At 34.2% G+C, this 13,500-nt stretch overlaps 1 protein-coding gene across 2 annotated transcripts in view; it reads left to right on the top strand.

Annotated features, from left to right (window-relative positions):
• LOC149065749 (uncharacterized) overlaps nt 1-13,500 on the top strand; it is a 53,493-nt gene that overhangs the window by 19,078 nt on the left and 20,915 nt on the right. For both annotated transcript variants that reach the window (XM_089254090.1, XM_089254089.1), the window contains one exon: nt 8,334-10,261. In XM_089254090.1, coding sequence (XP_089110216.1) covers nt 8,678-10,261 — 1,584 coding nt within the window. In that variant the 5' untranslated portion in view covers nt 8,334-8,677. The remainder of the gene's footprint in view (nt 1-8,333; nt 10,262-13,500) is intronic.

Below are 13,500 nucleotides of genomic sequence, written 5' to 3'. Positions count from 1 at the left end.
CAAATGGGATTTGTCAAGCCCTGATTTTACTTTGGTCTTAAAATTAACCATAGAATTTATATTCCTTTTTGGACACTCTTTATGAAACACCAGGTGTACCTGGATCACAGTACTCAAAAGTTAACTTGAATATACTCATGCTTATATGTGATTCCACCTCCATCCTTGACAGAGTTGGCAGCAATTTTGGATTATAAAATAATATATAAGTATAGCATATTAGTCTAGTCTATGAAGATTAGTGAAAATTTGAAAATACTGTATTGCAACTGACTGATACAAAATTTTTAAAAAATCAGTCGTTTATCTTATTATATCATTTTCAAATTTTTAAATCTGAAAATTAACCCTAAGATTATTCAAGAAAGGTTACAGTTTTTCCTATCAAGAAAAAATCTGACGTATTTGAATGTTTCCGTCGTTTCCAAAAAAGAGCGGGAAGATTTCTAAACTTAAAAATACAAAACAAGAACCGACAATGGAATGGAATTTTGCGAGAAAGAATTTAACAAATTTCTTGAGAATCAAGGTATTAGAGCCGAACGTACAAACGATTATACGCCTCAACAGAACGGGGTTGCTGAACGGTATAATCAAACTGCCATTGATGCAATCAATTCTCAATTGAAACAAAGTGGATTGAAAAATGAGTTTTGGGCAGAAGTGTTATTTTATTTCACCTACATAAGAAACAGGGTTTGTCTGAAAGGTCAAAATAAAACGCCATTTGAACTGTACTACAGAAATAAACCTTCAGTCAAACATTTCAAAGTATTCGGATGTAAAGCCTTTCTAGGTATCCCAAAACGAAACGGAAGAAATTCAATCCAAAAGCAAAAATTGGTGTTATGATTGGATATTCCCAGCGAACGCGGGGGATATAGGATTTGGATGCCTAAATCCAATCAATTGGTTGAAACATCAAATGTTCATTTTGATGAAAATATTACTGATGTAAAAGCGATAATGGATCCCGATTGTAAAGAGAAAATTATTATCACTTCAAAATGAACACTTTTGATGATCGATGTTATTCCAGTTCCGCGGACGAAAATTCCGAAGTTCAATCATCAACCGAAGAGAGATCCGAAAGTTCAAAATCAACGAAGGAATCGCAAACTCAAATTTCAAGATCGGATTACGAGTCGCAAATTTGAATTTCAAAACCGGCGGGTAGGTTGCAAATTCAAGTTTCAACCGCATCTGACATTATCCCTTGTGGTGATGTTAATTGGATACGTAAAGCGCTGTTCCTTGACCCGACGGATCACATGTTGTGTGTGATATTTATTACGGAATATCCGGAATGAATATAAGATTTATGTTCACATCAAGATATCAAAAGATATTGTGAAAAAAATAAGATTAGATATAATAAGAATGCTTTTGATTTCAGTGGTAAAAACGAATTTTCAGGGAAAGTGAAATTCACTAAACTCGAAGCTAATCATGTTGAGGTAAAAATTCTGCGAAACTTTAACAAAGCTATGAAATCTCCTGATTCATCTGAATGGCAGAAGGAAATGGATGTTATGAATGAACGTAAAGTGTGGACTTTAGTTCCTCAACCGAGAATACGAAAATCTTGGAAAATAGATGGGTTTACATAGTGAAAAGAAATGAAAAAGGGAACATTGAACGCTATAAAGCTAGACTTGTAGCTAAAGGCTACAATCAAATCAAAGATGACTCTTATATAGAAGTATTTAGGCCTGTGAACAACTTTACACTTGTGAGATTATTTTTCACTTTGCTAGTAAGTTGTCTTGGATGGCTTCATTGTCAATTAGATGTCAAATGCGCATATCTTTATGCGAAATTGAATCATGAGGTGTACATGAAACAACCATTTGGTTTCATTGACTTTATCAAACCTAATTATGTTTGTCGCTTGAACAAAGCAATTTATGGTCTACGTCAGAGTGGACATGAATGGTTTATAGAATTTGATTCTATTCTTAAATCTTTGCAATTTAAGAAGTTGAAATGGTGTAATTGTGTATATATATTTGGAACACATGTATTATTATTGTTTTATGTCGATGATGATATTATTTTTGGAAAATCAGAAAATAATTTAAATCATGGTAAATCTCTTTTGAAATAGTAAATTTGACTTAAAATATTTAGGTCCAACTAAAAAATTGTTAGGTTTTGAATTCATTGAAGAGGATGGTAAGTTATTTATTCATCAACACCAATATATAGATAAAATTTGTAATATGTATTCTAAATACAAATATCCTCATTGTGTAACATCCCTTATTGGGGTTACGTGCCCGGTTCGAATTATCCAGTTAAAGGCAGACAACAAGCAGGAAACAAACAAGCAAGTTGTTTTGTATCACTTCAAAAGGCTTTATTACATTAACGGTTATTTTACATTAAGTTAGACTTCGTTCATTAAAACAACTTTTTTTGCGTTAAACTCAATTATTCGAATATCAATCTTAATTATAAAAAAAGTGTGGATCCCACCGCAGAAGTCCATGTCCATTTAGCCTGACATCACCTTTCTTCTCGCAGACCAAGAGATGCAAGTGCACTAGATACGATAGCGATGTAGATCCGTTCACGTCGTTGGAACCAACCGAAGAACAGTGTCCCAAGTTTCAGAGCGAGTCATCAGCAGCAAGTTTTCAGGTAGACCTCCCAGCAATCATCGATGACAGTCTATCAGAGCCCAGCCAGTTGAACGTCGAAGATAGAGGTACTGGACGTTTTTATAGCGTTAGACCAAAAGTATCGTCACGAACCAGACCATTCAAGGTTTCATCTGCCAGAGGGCAACTAGTCACGGGTTGAACTGCAAGACTCGTTAGATGGTTATTTAGCTTTTATAAAAACATCTTCACCGGACCCGCCGGGAACAAGAATGGTAGTTATTTAGATCATATTATATTAAAATTTCATGACCGAAATCAAGAACAAGCTACTCAAGTAGCCAAAGCAAGAGGTGAATACTTGAATGAACGAAGGAATGAATGCGATTAGTGAGATCGAGAGAGGTGCTTTTATACATCGAAAACTGGTTTTAACTTTAGGACCATTCGTCCACCGGCAACACTCCGTCTCTCGATAAAAATTCAACATTTCACAAAAATAATTTGCATACGATCGCATGCCGGCAACATCACAATCGGCCTCGATCGCTGCCACACGACCACCACCGCCGATGAAAAACAAGTAAACATTTATGCGATGCTGACTTCAGACTTTTACGCCGGGGGGCCCATGGATACGTTACAATTGTTCTTTACCTATTGCTAAAGGTTGTGCACTTAGAAAACTTGACTGTCCAGCTACTGCTGATCAAGTAAATGAAATGAGCAATTTTCCTTACAGAAATGTATTAGATTGCTTGGCATTCATTGCAAATCATACACGTCCAGATATTTATTATGCGGTCAATATATTATCACAATTTCAGGAAAATCCGGGTCCGAAACACTGGAATATTTTGTTAAAATTATTGGGATATGTGAACGATTCTAAACATTTTATGTGGAATTTATCAAATTATGATGGATTATGCTCGTCGGCAACCGGTCGACTTTGATGAAGGGAAAGAATTTCCCTTTCTATAAAAGATGTTTGTTCTCGATCAGTGTTCATTTTTCGGTTATAATTTTTATACAGTATAGCATAGTTTCCCAAACTTTTTGTTCCATCGCCCCCTTCTTCAGAGAAATTTTTCTCTCATCGCCCCCCAACTCAAGCGAACCCATAGGATCCTATGTTATACCTGTGGCTTCTATCGCCCCCTTGGATCTTTCCATCGCCCACCAGGGGGTGATATTGCCCACTTTGGGAAACACTGCAGTATAGTATAAAGGGGGGGGGGGCTAGGGTTACCAGACATTCATATATACGACCCGCAAGGCATATTCAGAGATGAATTGCATTGAATATTCATGAATAGAGCCTGGAAGTTTAGGCACTAAAAATGGTTGAAATAGGTAGGCAAAAACAAAGGCACTGAAAAAGGGCAATTATAATTTATGGAAAAAGGAAAAATAACTAAAACTAAGGTATTAAGGGTCTAAAAACTAGCTGAAAAATTGGTTGCATTTAATCCTTCTACTGCTTTAATTATGGTTTATAATAACTGCATTATAATGCAAGACACCAATTTCAAGCCCAAAATAAAATGTCAGTAGACCCTCATTAATAGGTCAATTCTAGGATCACAATTACTAGATGTGGAGCCCGTGGAGAAAATGACCTGTGGGACTCAGAGTTGCGAATAATTCTTGCTTATTTATCGTATTATTTGGAATGATCATCATTTCTGTAGTTGAAACATAGCTACCTTGTTCTAATGTCAAAAGAAAATTATTATTTTTTGTATTACCACATATGCAGAACTTCTGCAAGTGCGGAGCCCTGTGTGGCCGCATCTGTCGTGCACCCCCGAGGGCAACTGGTAAATTTAATCGAATACTAAATATGTATGTAAGATAAATAACAATGGTTGTTTGCAGTGCATTTATGGTGTAAAAAATAAAATCAACAGAACAACATGGACCTCGGATCCTTGTCTGCTCCTACTTCGCCTTGTATAAGCCATGACATCAATTGATGACCTCTTGGGACAGTCATCGGTCAGCTATACATATACAATGCAGTCCAATTCGAGAGCAAGACATGTTCATGTAAAGCATGTGGAGAAACAAAAATTTCTTATTTTCCTCTGCTTTTCTAACATGGGCTACATACATCTACAATGAAATCATTCACATCTAACACCATCTGGTCGGAGCAAAGTTAACTCACAGCAATACCAAGTTCTCTATCTCTCAGATCACTTATTCACATTTAAATAAGGCTGGAAGAGGTGGGGCTTTTTTTTATGATGATTAATACCGAGAAAGTTGGAAAATTTTAAAAAGAGCAATTCTTTTGTTTTCAATGCTCGAAATATTCAAGTTTTATAGATTATGTCCTCTGAAATTCACTAATAAACTTTAAAATATGTTAAAATAGGCATTTATAGCATTTTGCCTGAACTTCTGGGCTCTATTCATGAATTACTGAGGGCGTACACAAAGTTGCTTGGGACATAGGGATTACAGGGGGATAGGAACTATCACCCTTTTCCTGTTCATTAAAAAATTGTATTATTGCCATAGGCAGAAGAACAAAGATGGGGACATTCATCATTATCTCCCTTTCCCCCTTCCCCCGGTCTAGAAACTATCTGTTTCTGCTTATGCGTGGGAAGCGGCTTATGTGGCTTGGGCCCTTAGAGGGTCCAGTTTCTATGGAGTATTTTATTTTGTATTTAAATTAACTTTGAATTTAATGTTTTTAAAAATAAAATAAAATTGAGGTTTTTATTGTGGTTAAAGGCTCTCTTCCCCCTTCAGTGATGAAGCTCAACATTCATGACTACTGAGAGGCTTCATGACAATGTTGGCATGTCTGTGTATAACCAGAGCTCATCCCATTGAAGCAATGCTTTTTTGTTGTGCTATTGATGCCTAATGTTAATGTAATAATAATGTACATGTAATAAAGAAAACCTTTATTACATGTCTGATGCTCTGACTTGTATCTATAATTATAAATTGTATGCAGGTCATATTTTCTCATATTCAAATAGTGAAGTTGTACCCCCAATTTTATTAAACACCCTAGGTGATTATGACTCACAGTTTGGGAACCACTGATATAAGGAAATAGTCTGCATGATTCATTTTGCTGAATGAGAAAAGGTCATCGAAAAGTTACCAAATTTTGCTTTTGGTATGTGGTAGACACCCCCTGGACAAGAAAGTCATTAAAAGTCAGGGAAATTTCTGAACACTGGGATATTTCATCAAGACATAGTAAAAATGGTGGTTGAAAAAAAAAGATATATATATTTTTCATATACACACACATCCTCATACTCACTTATATTTATTTAGTTTAGTTTCTTTTCCATATTTACAGCACCATGTTCCTATCTACTGAATGATATCCCTCTTTCTTTTTCTCCTTCTATTCTTACTGCCATCTTTTTTATAGCTGTTTATTCATTTACTCTTGTTTATTATGGAGGATCATTGAATATATTCACCACATCAATATCAAGTAATATAAAATATGTGAGTTTAAACAAATTAGTTTTTTTTTTACATTTTGAATGTACTTTACCAGAACTTTGATAAAAATCAAACATTCATACTTTATTTCACAAATTTAAAAATCAGGCTGATGCAAGATACATGAATAATTAATTTTACTATATATTTTTTTTTTCACCAGTTAGGCCAGATTTTTTTTTTTGTAGTTAATGTCATCAACTTTCACCATTTTTTTTAACTCACAAGGTCAGCAATTTAATTCTCCAAAGCAGCCTTTTTATTTATAGAGCTATCATTAGCTATGAAGCACATCAGTGTTTTTTGGAATTCAAAATCTCATTTGCAAGCTATTCTCTCCATAAATGTTTGATTTTGTATTAGTTTTACATTTTTCTTCGTATTTCATCGGCAGTTTCATTTATAACTTTTCTTTCTTTCTTTGTTCTTTTGTTTTTTTTGTCCAATCGACTAAAAAATTTTCCATTTTAGAATATTAAAAAAAAATTCATGCTGAAAAGTCACACTACTCAATCCCAGGGCCGCAACTAGGGCGGAGCGGTGCTGAAACCACATTTTAACCTGCCCTACATTATACAGGCGTGCCAAAATGCATGCTTGCCTCGGCTGATAAAGTATCTCGTTGCTGCCCTGCTCAATCTAATCTTGCGCACCACACTTGATTGAGGAATTAACAAAAATACTCTGTAGTTCTATGCATATCCCAATTTAACTCATCGAATAGCTATGAGAATGAATTTGAAATCAAGATTGCAGTATGGGGGGGGGGGGAACAACCCTTGAAGCTCGACCTTATGATGCAGAGGTTCAAGTTTGCCAATTCAATCAATTCTTAGAGTAAAGATAATTAAGAATTGCTACGGATCTGTAACTCTTATTTTCCAGCATGCTGGCGAATGTGGCAATCAGAAAATTTTCATCTCAAAATTAAACCGTTGGATGTTCAAGAGTGCTACCATTCACACATCAATTTTTTAGATAAAAGAAATAAAATTTGCTGTCTTAATCAAATGTAAATCTTGATATGATGGGTTTTTTTTTAAATAAGTATTATTGTGTATAACATGCAACTATATTGGGAGGAATAATGCTTCATCAATTTGATGTTTTATAAAATATTTGGTTATTTGATGGTGAGGGAAAGTCAGGGAAATCATTCAGTTAAAATTTGTAGGAACCCTGTTCCAGTGGTTCTAGCCATTAAGAGTGTTGCAACAAATATTTGGGCTGAATTTAAAGGGAATATTGTGACAGGCTCATGACCCAGGGTGAAGTAAGGAATATCTGAAACTCCAAAAGCCTGTGGTTATTTTAGTACTGGCTCCTACATCTGGTGAACGTGGTTGTGGATCCACGAAATCAACAACAATTGGTTTCAGGGCCGATCAACAGATAATTTAGATGATTCATGAAAAATTTTTTAATTGGAATATGATTATATTGTCTAGGAGGTGTGTGCGGACCCCTCATGGTATATATAGCTCAACATTCAGCATTACTGAGAGGCTTTATGCCAATGTTGGCATGTCGGACTATGTAAAGCTATTGTGCTGATCTTAGGAGTTTTCGGCAAATGCACTGCTCGTATTGTGAGAAATATATTGTTTATCAAGTCAAAATCTGTTGAAATTTTTTAAAACTTTTGCTGGTCTTGTGTCATTCATAATCCAAATTTTTACTGTACTCTTTATCATCAAAATAAAATCTATCACTTTTATGTGATGTGTTTGCATTTTGAGGTTCCTGACAGTTAAGAACAAACAGTTTGTTTATGCTTGTAACATCAAAGGAAAATCTACTTGTTTTCATGTCATATTTTGACACCTAAGAACTGGTTTTTGACAAGTTTGTGATGGTTAGACAGATTTTGGCACTTTTAGGCATTTTTAATTTTTTGAAAGATTTAGAGTCTTTTGCAATTTTCAAGTACTTAATTTTTATTATGTTACTTTGATTGAAAAATATATATATTGGTTCCTGTGTGAAACTTAGATTTCTTGAGGCATTACACAATTTTTGGCAGTAATATCCATGTGTCCTGTTCAAATCCCCAGCTTCAGTTCAGACTTTATAAAAGGGGGAAAAAACAATGTTGATTTTCTGAGAATTCAGAAAATTAATTTTGTTCAAAGTACTAAATATAAATTTGGTTCATGAATTTTTACTTGATTGACATTAAATAGACTGTCATTGCACCTGATTTATGTAAAAAAAAATATTATTGCACATTTTAATATTTTGTAGGTTTGGCTGATCCAAATACTGCTGAGTGTGAAAAAGAAAGAGAAGATCACTCATTTTATCTCATAAAAAAGAAAAAACATAAGGAAAAAAGAACTGATGGGGCAGAATTATATTTAGATTCTCACTCAAATGACAAAACAGTAGGTATACCAGATCCTCAGGAGGTAGCTGACATTAATTCAGTTGCAGCACCATCAGTTGATATCCAAGGACAAATTGGCAACAGAAAAATCAGTTGTCAAAACACTGTACCTGCTAGTTCTCAGCAAAGCCAAGGATCAGTAAGATGTGATTCAAGAAACATTCACGATTTTCATTTGCCTTCATTTAAAAATCCATCTGTTATGCAGACCCCCACCAATATACCTCCTCCAAAAAACCTGAAAAGGTATCGTAAGCAACTAATGGAAGAAAGGCCACCAAGATTTTTATGTGCCCAAGGTGTAAAACGAAGACTTTTTCCTGATAATGATGAAGACAAGTTTTGTAATGAAACATCACCAAACAAAAATATTTCCAGTGGTAATAATGATATTCCTGGTGGTATTAAAATAGCTGTAGTTCAGCCTATGCCACCTCCTCCTTGCGAGGCAATAAGCGGTGATTTTTCACACTCAGTTGCTTCAACTGTGAACAAAGAAGAATCCTCAATTCCATATATTAATTCTGCATGTGAGAAAGAAGATATGGGAAGTAACAGTTATAAACAAAATAAAAGAGCTTCATCGTTGTGCATTAACTCTGAAGATAAATATAGTGAAGAACAATTTTCACAAGATAGAGCTTCTACAAAACATTTTCAAGAGGATGTCTTAGCATCAAATAGTTCTCACTCCAGTTCCAGCGATGGACATCATGGCTCGTCTTCACAGTGTACCAGTACTTCATCCGAGTCATCTTTTGTCTGCAGTGACTTAATTCTTCCTTCTCCAGTATCTGTTGGCTGCGATAAAGATGAATCAAAAACTTCTAAAATGTTTTCAGGTGTAAACCCTAATATTGAAACTAGTTTAAAAAGTGAAAGTTTGGAAGAAAACTTGACAGGAAACGAATCAGAAAAGCAACATGAATGTGCTAAGTTTAAGGGACTAAGTGATATGGAATGTGCATCAACTATCAAAAGGCCTCTACATTTAATGATGGATAGTGAAAAAACTGTAGGAGAACCTGACTTGAAAAAGCATAAAACTGAACAGGATTCTCCCATTTTAGTGAGTGTGAATCAGGACATTCTTGATCCAAAGAAGATGAAAAAAGAATGTGATACTGCGGCTAATTTACCTATAGATAGAAAAACTCCAAAGAAAGATTTCAGTTCCAGTTTAGATAATGGGGCCAGTATCAAATATCTGTTTAATCCAAAGAAAGTCAAAACTGAGAGTGAGAAAGGAAATCGAAGTGATAAAGCCTTAAATAAAGTGCATTTAAAAAATGACAGTCATTCAAGGAACAAGCATGAGAATACTCAAGGAAAAAGTAACCATATTCATAAGAGTCCATCCAAGTCAGAACGTCATCATAGTGACCACAAAAAAGAAAAAAATGATACAAAAAAACATGATCATATTAAAACAGAGTGTTCTCCAAAGAAACATGAAGATCGTTTAAATCAAATTAAGTCTTCTACCTCTGGACATCGTCAAAATGAAGTGGTTTGTATAAGGTGTAAAGGAAAAGGGTTGAAACAAAGGCATGTTTCTATTCAGTGTAGGCGTGACAGACATGACAGAGATCTTCCTCCTGCTGCTCTTTCTGTAAGGATTCCAAGGCTACCTCAGAGCTCTACTTTCAAACATCTAAAATATGGAAAATATATGAGGATGGAAGTTTATCCTAATGGAGGTGCTTCAATGCTGCACTTATATTGGGATGAAATTTGTCATCTCAGTGAGAAGGACATGTATTCATTGGCTGAAGAGTTCTTGAAGGTAGGTGTATCATTATTAGAGGTATTTGGTTCTATGTAATATAGTGGATCCCACTTATAACATTTTTCAAAAAAAATCATGAAAAATGTTGTAAGCAAAAAAATGCTTCAAACTGGAAATCTCAATGAGAATCAGATACAGATGGGACCACAAAAGTAAGTCATACTAAGCAGGAAAATGTATGCGGAATCGACTGTATACTATTACACTTTGATTTCGAGTATGCTTATAACTAGGGTGACCATACGTCCCGTATTTCCCGGGACAGTCCCGATATTTTCTGTTTTTTTGGCCGTCCCGACTTTTTGGCAAAAGTGTCCCGGTTTTTCCCGTATTTTACACGAAGACAACTTGAATTTTTATTCTTTATTGAAGTCAAAGATTGACATTATTTTTCAACTCATAAATTATTTTACGATAATTACAACTATATATGAGAATATTAATCTCCCACATTGATTGAACGTTTGTCTTTCGTGGAATGCATTGTAATCCACTGCAATTTGCATCATTTCCCGCCATTGGGATTTTTCCGTAATTTCAACAATATTTGGCAAATTTGTTTGGTTTTGGCGTTGTTTTTGGCGATAATTGGCGATGTTCCGTATTTTCCCGTATTTGGAAACGCAATGTCCCGTATTTCTCTCGAGGAAATATGGTCAGCCTACTTATAACTAAAAATTAGGAGAAAACATTGAATGTGTATACCAAAGTGATAAATATATGATAATGCTTCAGAATTACCATATTTTCCCGCATATAATTCAGAAAAAATTTCATTGTAGGATCTGCATCTATTTTTTTTTCATGTATAACCCACAGATTATACATGAAAAAAAAACTCAATTTGTTCATGAAAATTATATACAATTGTATATTTGCAGCATCTTTTCTGTATAAGCATATCTAAACAGCTTTCATGGTTCAGATCAATAAAATAATGGTCACTGACTCAAGTGAATTGTAAGAGTGGTGCTTCAACTGGTTATAGCAGGGTCAGCAACCAAATTTAATTGACTGGGTACTTGATGGCTTTTTTATTTTCCAAATATAGACTCTGATGTATTTTTCTTCCTATATACAGTCGAATCCCATCATAGCAAACCTGGCTTATAATTATCTTCCGAATGCAACTAATGGAATTTTTCCCTTTCCATAAAATGTGATAGGATGATTTCTTATTAGGAGAGCCCAGAAGTTCTTGCAAAATGCTTTAAATACATTTTTTTGCCTATTAAACTTTTTTGTAAAAGTGCCTTTTTGAGTCTTTCTGCCATAAATGTCTATTTCGACATTGTTTTATGTTTGTCTCCTTGAATGTTAGAGATCATATTTTGTAATGCTCTGATATTTTAGGCTTTGAGAACCTCAAAGGAATTGCTCTTTATAAAAATTTGAATTATTAGCATTAATTCTTATCAGAAAGCCTCTCCCCTCCAGCCCCATTAAACACAAATAGATGTTAATGCTTGAGAAATATGCATCTGACAAAACTTGGTACTTCCAGGTATGGAAATGACAAAGACTTTTCATCTCTGCTATACATAGTTTTCAGATAGCAAACAACATACCATCAAATTCACGTCAGAGCATATTTTAATTGAAACATTTAATTCATAATTGTTTACTAATTATTTTTTTATTTTAGCTAACATTATTTTGCATGTAAGCTAATTACGTATCTAGTTGAATAAAATTGCCTCGACCTAAGCTTAAAGGCCACTTCTTTTTGGTTTGGTAATATCAACTTGGCTTGGCTATTAATGCAATTATAAACTAATATGTTCAAACACAGAGTAAATTTTTTATTCATTTAGTCATTTTTCGGACCCTTGATATCTTAGGTTTTTCTTATTTTTCCTTTCATACATTGGCTATAAATGCCTTTTTTTATTGCCTATTTCAAGCATTTTTGATGCCTTTTGGCCTGCCTATTTTTTCAATTTTTAGTGCTTAAACTTCCAGCCTCCTCTTATTAGATTAAGTTATACTGAACCAAATTTAAGATCTTTTTAATTTTGTTAAAATAGCAGGGATGGGATTTCTGCGCCATTAGCAATTTCCTGCTACATACTGTGCCATAACGTTGATTTTCCGAGAAAATTTGTGCCTTCTGCGCCAATCGGGGTTCTCCGAAATTTCCCTCTTCAACTTTCACTTTCGATGACATCATTTGAATCATGCTGTGACGTCAACCTAGGCGTTGCTACTGTAACTTATAGAAAACCTTTGTGTATGTTCCGGTTTTTTTGTAGAATTCATCAAGATAACCGGTTCTGCCAAGGTTTCCCGCATTTGGGTGTGAAAATAGTGCGTCCGTATTTCAGATTCCGAAAACTCGTGTCGCCTCCGATTGATTGAAAAATCGAATTTCGAGCTAAAAAAAGTTCGGGTTTTTTAACCTATCGGAGACGACGCGGGTTTTCGGAATCTGAAATGCGTACGCACTATGTTTGCACCATCGAGCTGGAGGGAGTATGACCCGTATAAGTCAGCGGTCTTCATCTTGGGCGTCCGCAACATCATTTGTCGGAAGATCACGTGACTCGGTGAAAACACGCACAATCCCCCCCCTTCCCCCCGTGTTATTTTCTTATGCCATAATAGGAGTCAAACAATAAATGAAAGAAATAATTTCAGTATCGATGAGATAATTCCAAAATTAATGAAAGAAAATTTCTAGAATTAATGAAATAGATAATTTCAGTTCCAAAATAAATGAAAGTGATAATTACAGCATTAATGAAAGATAATTCCTTAATTAATGAAAGATAATTTCAGCATTGATAAAAGTGATAATTCCAGAGTTATTAAAAGATAATTCCAGAGTTATTAAAAGATAATTTTAACATTGATGAAAGGGATAATTCCAAAATCATAAAAGCGATAATTCCAAAATCATGAAAGAGAGAATTCAGCATTGATGAAAGAGAGAATTCTAGAATTAATGAAAGAAAAATTCTAGCTTTAATGAAAGAAAAATTCTAGCTTTAATGAAAGAAAAATTCTAGCTTTAATGAATGATAATTGCAGCATTAAAATGAAGAAAATTTGGAATTAATGAAAGAAAAATTCTAGTTTTAATAAAAGAAAAATTCTAGTTTTAATAAAAGAAAAATTCTAATTTTAATAAAAGAAAAATTCTAGTTTTAATAAAAGAGAATTTCAATTCCAAAATAAATGAAAGTTATAATTATTTTTAATATAAATTAATTAAAAATTATGTAATTAATGAAAGG

The sequence above is a fragment of the Pholcus phalangioides genome, unplaced genomic scaffold, assembly GCF_987345545.1.
Source record: "Pholcus phalangioides strain wild (caught in Gottingen) unplaced genomic scaffold, Ppha-v1.0 ptg000039l_1, whole genome shotgun sequence".
Lineage (NCBI taxonomy): Eukaryota > Metazoa > Arthropoda > Arachnida > Araneae > Pholcidae > Pholcus > Pholcus phalangioides.
This window is presented reverse-complemented; position numbering and strand designations above follow the sequence as displayed.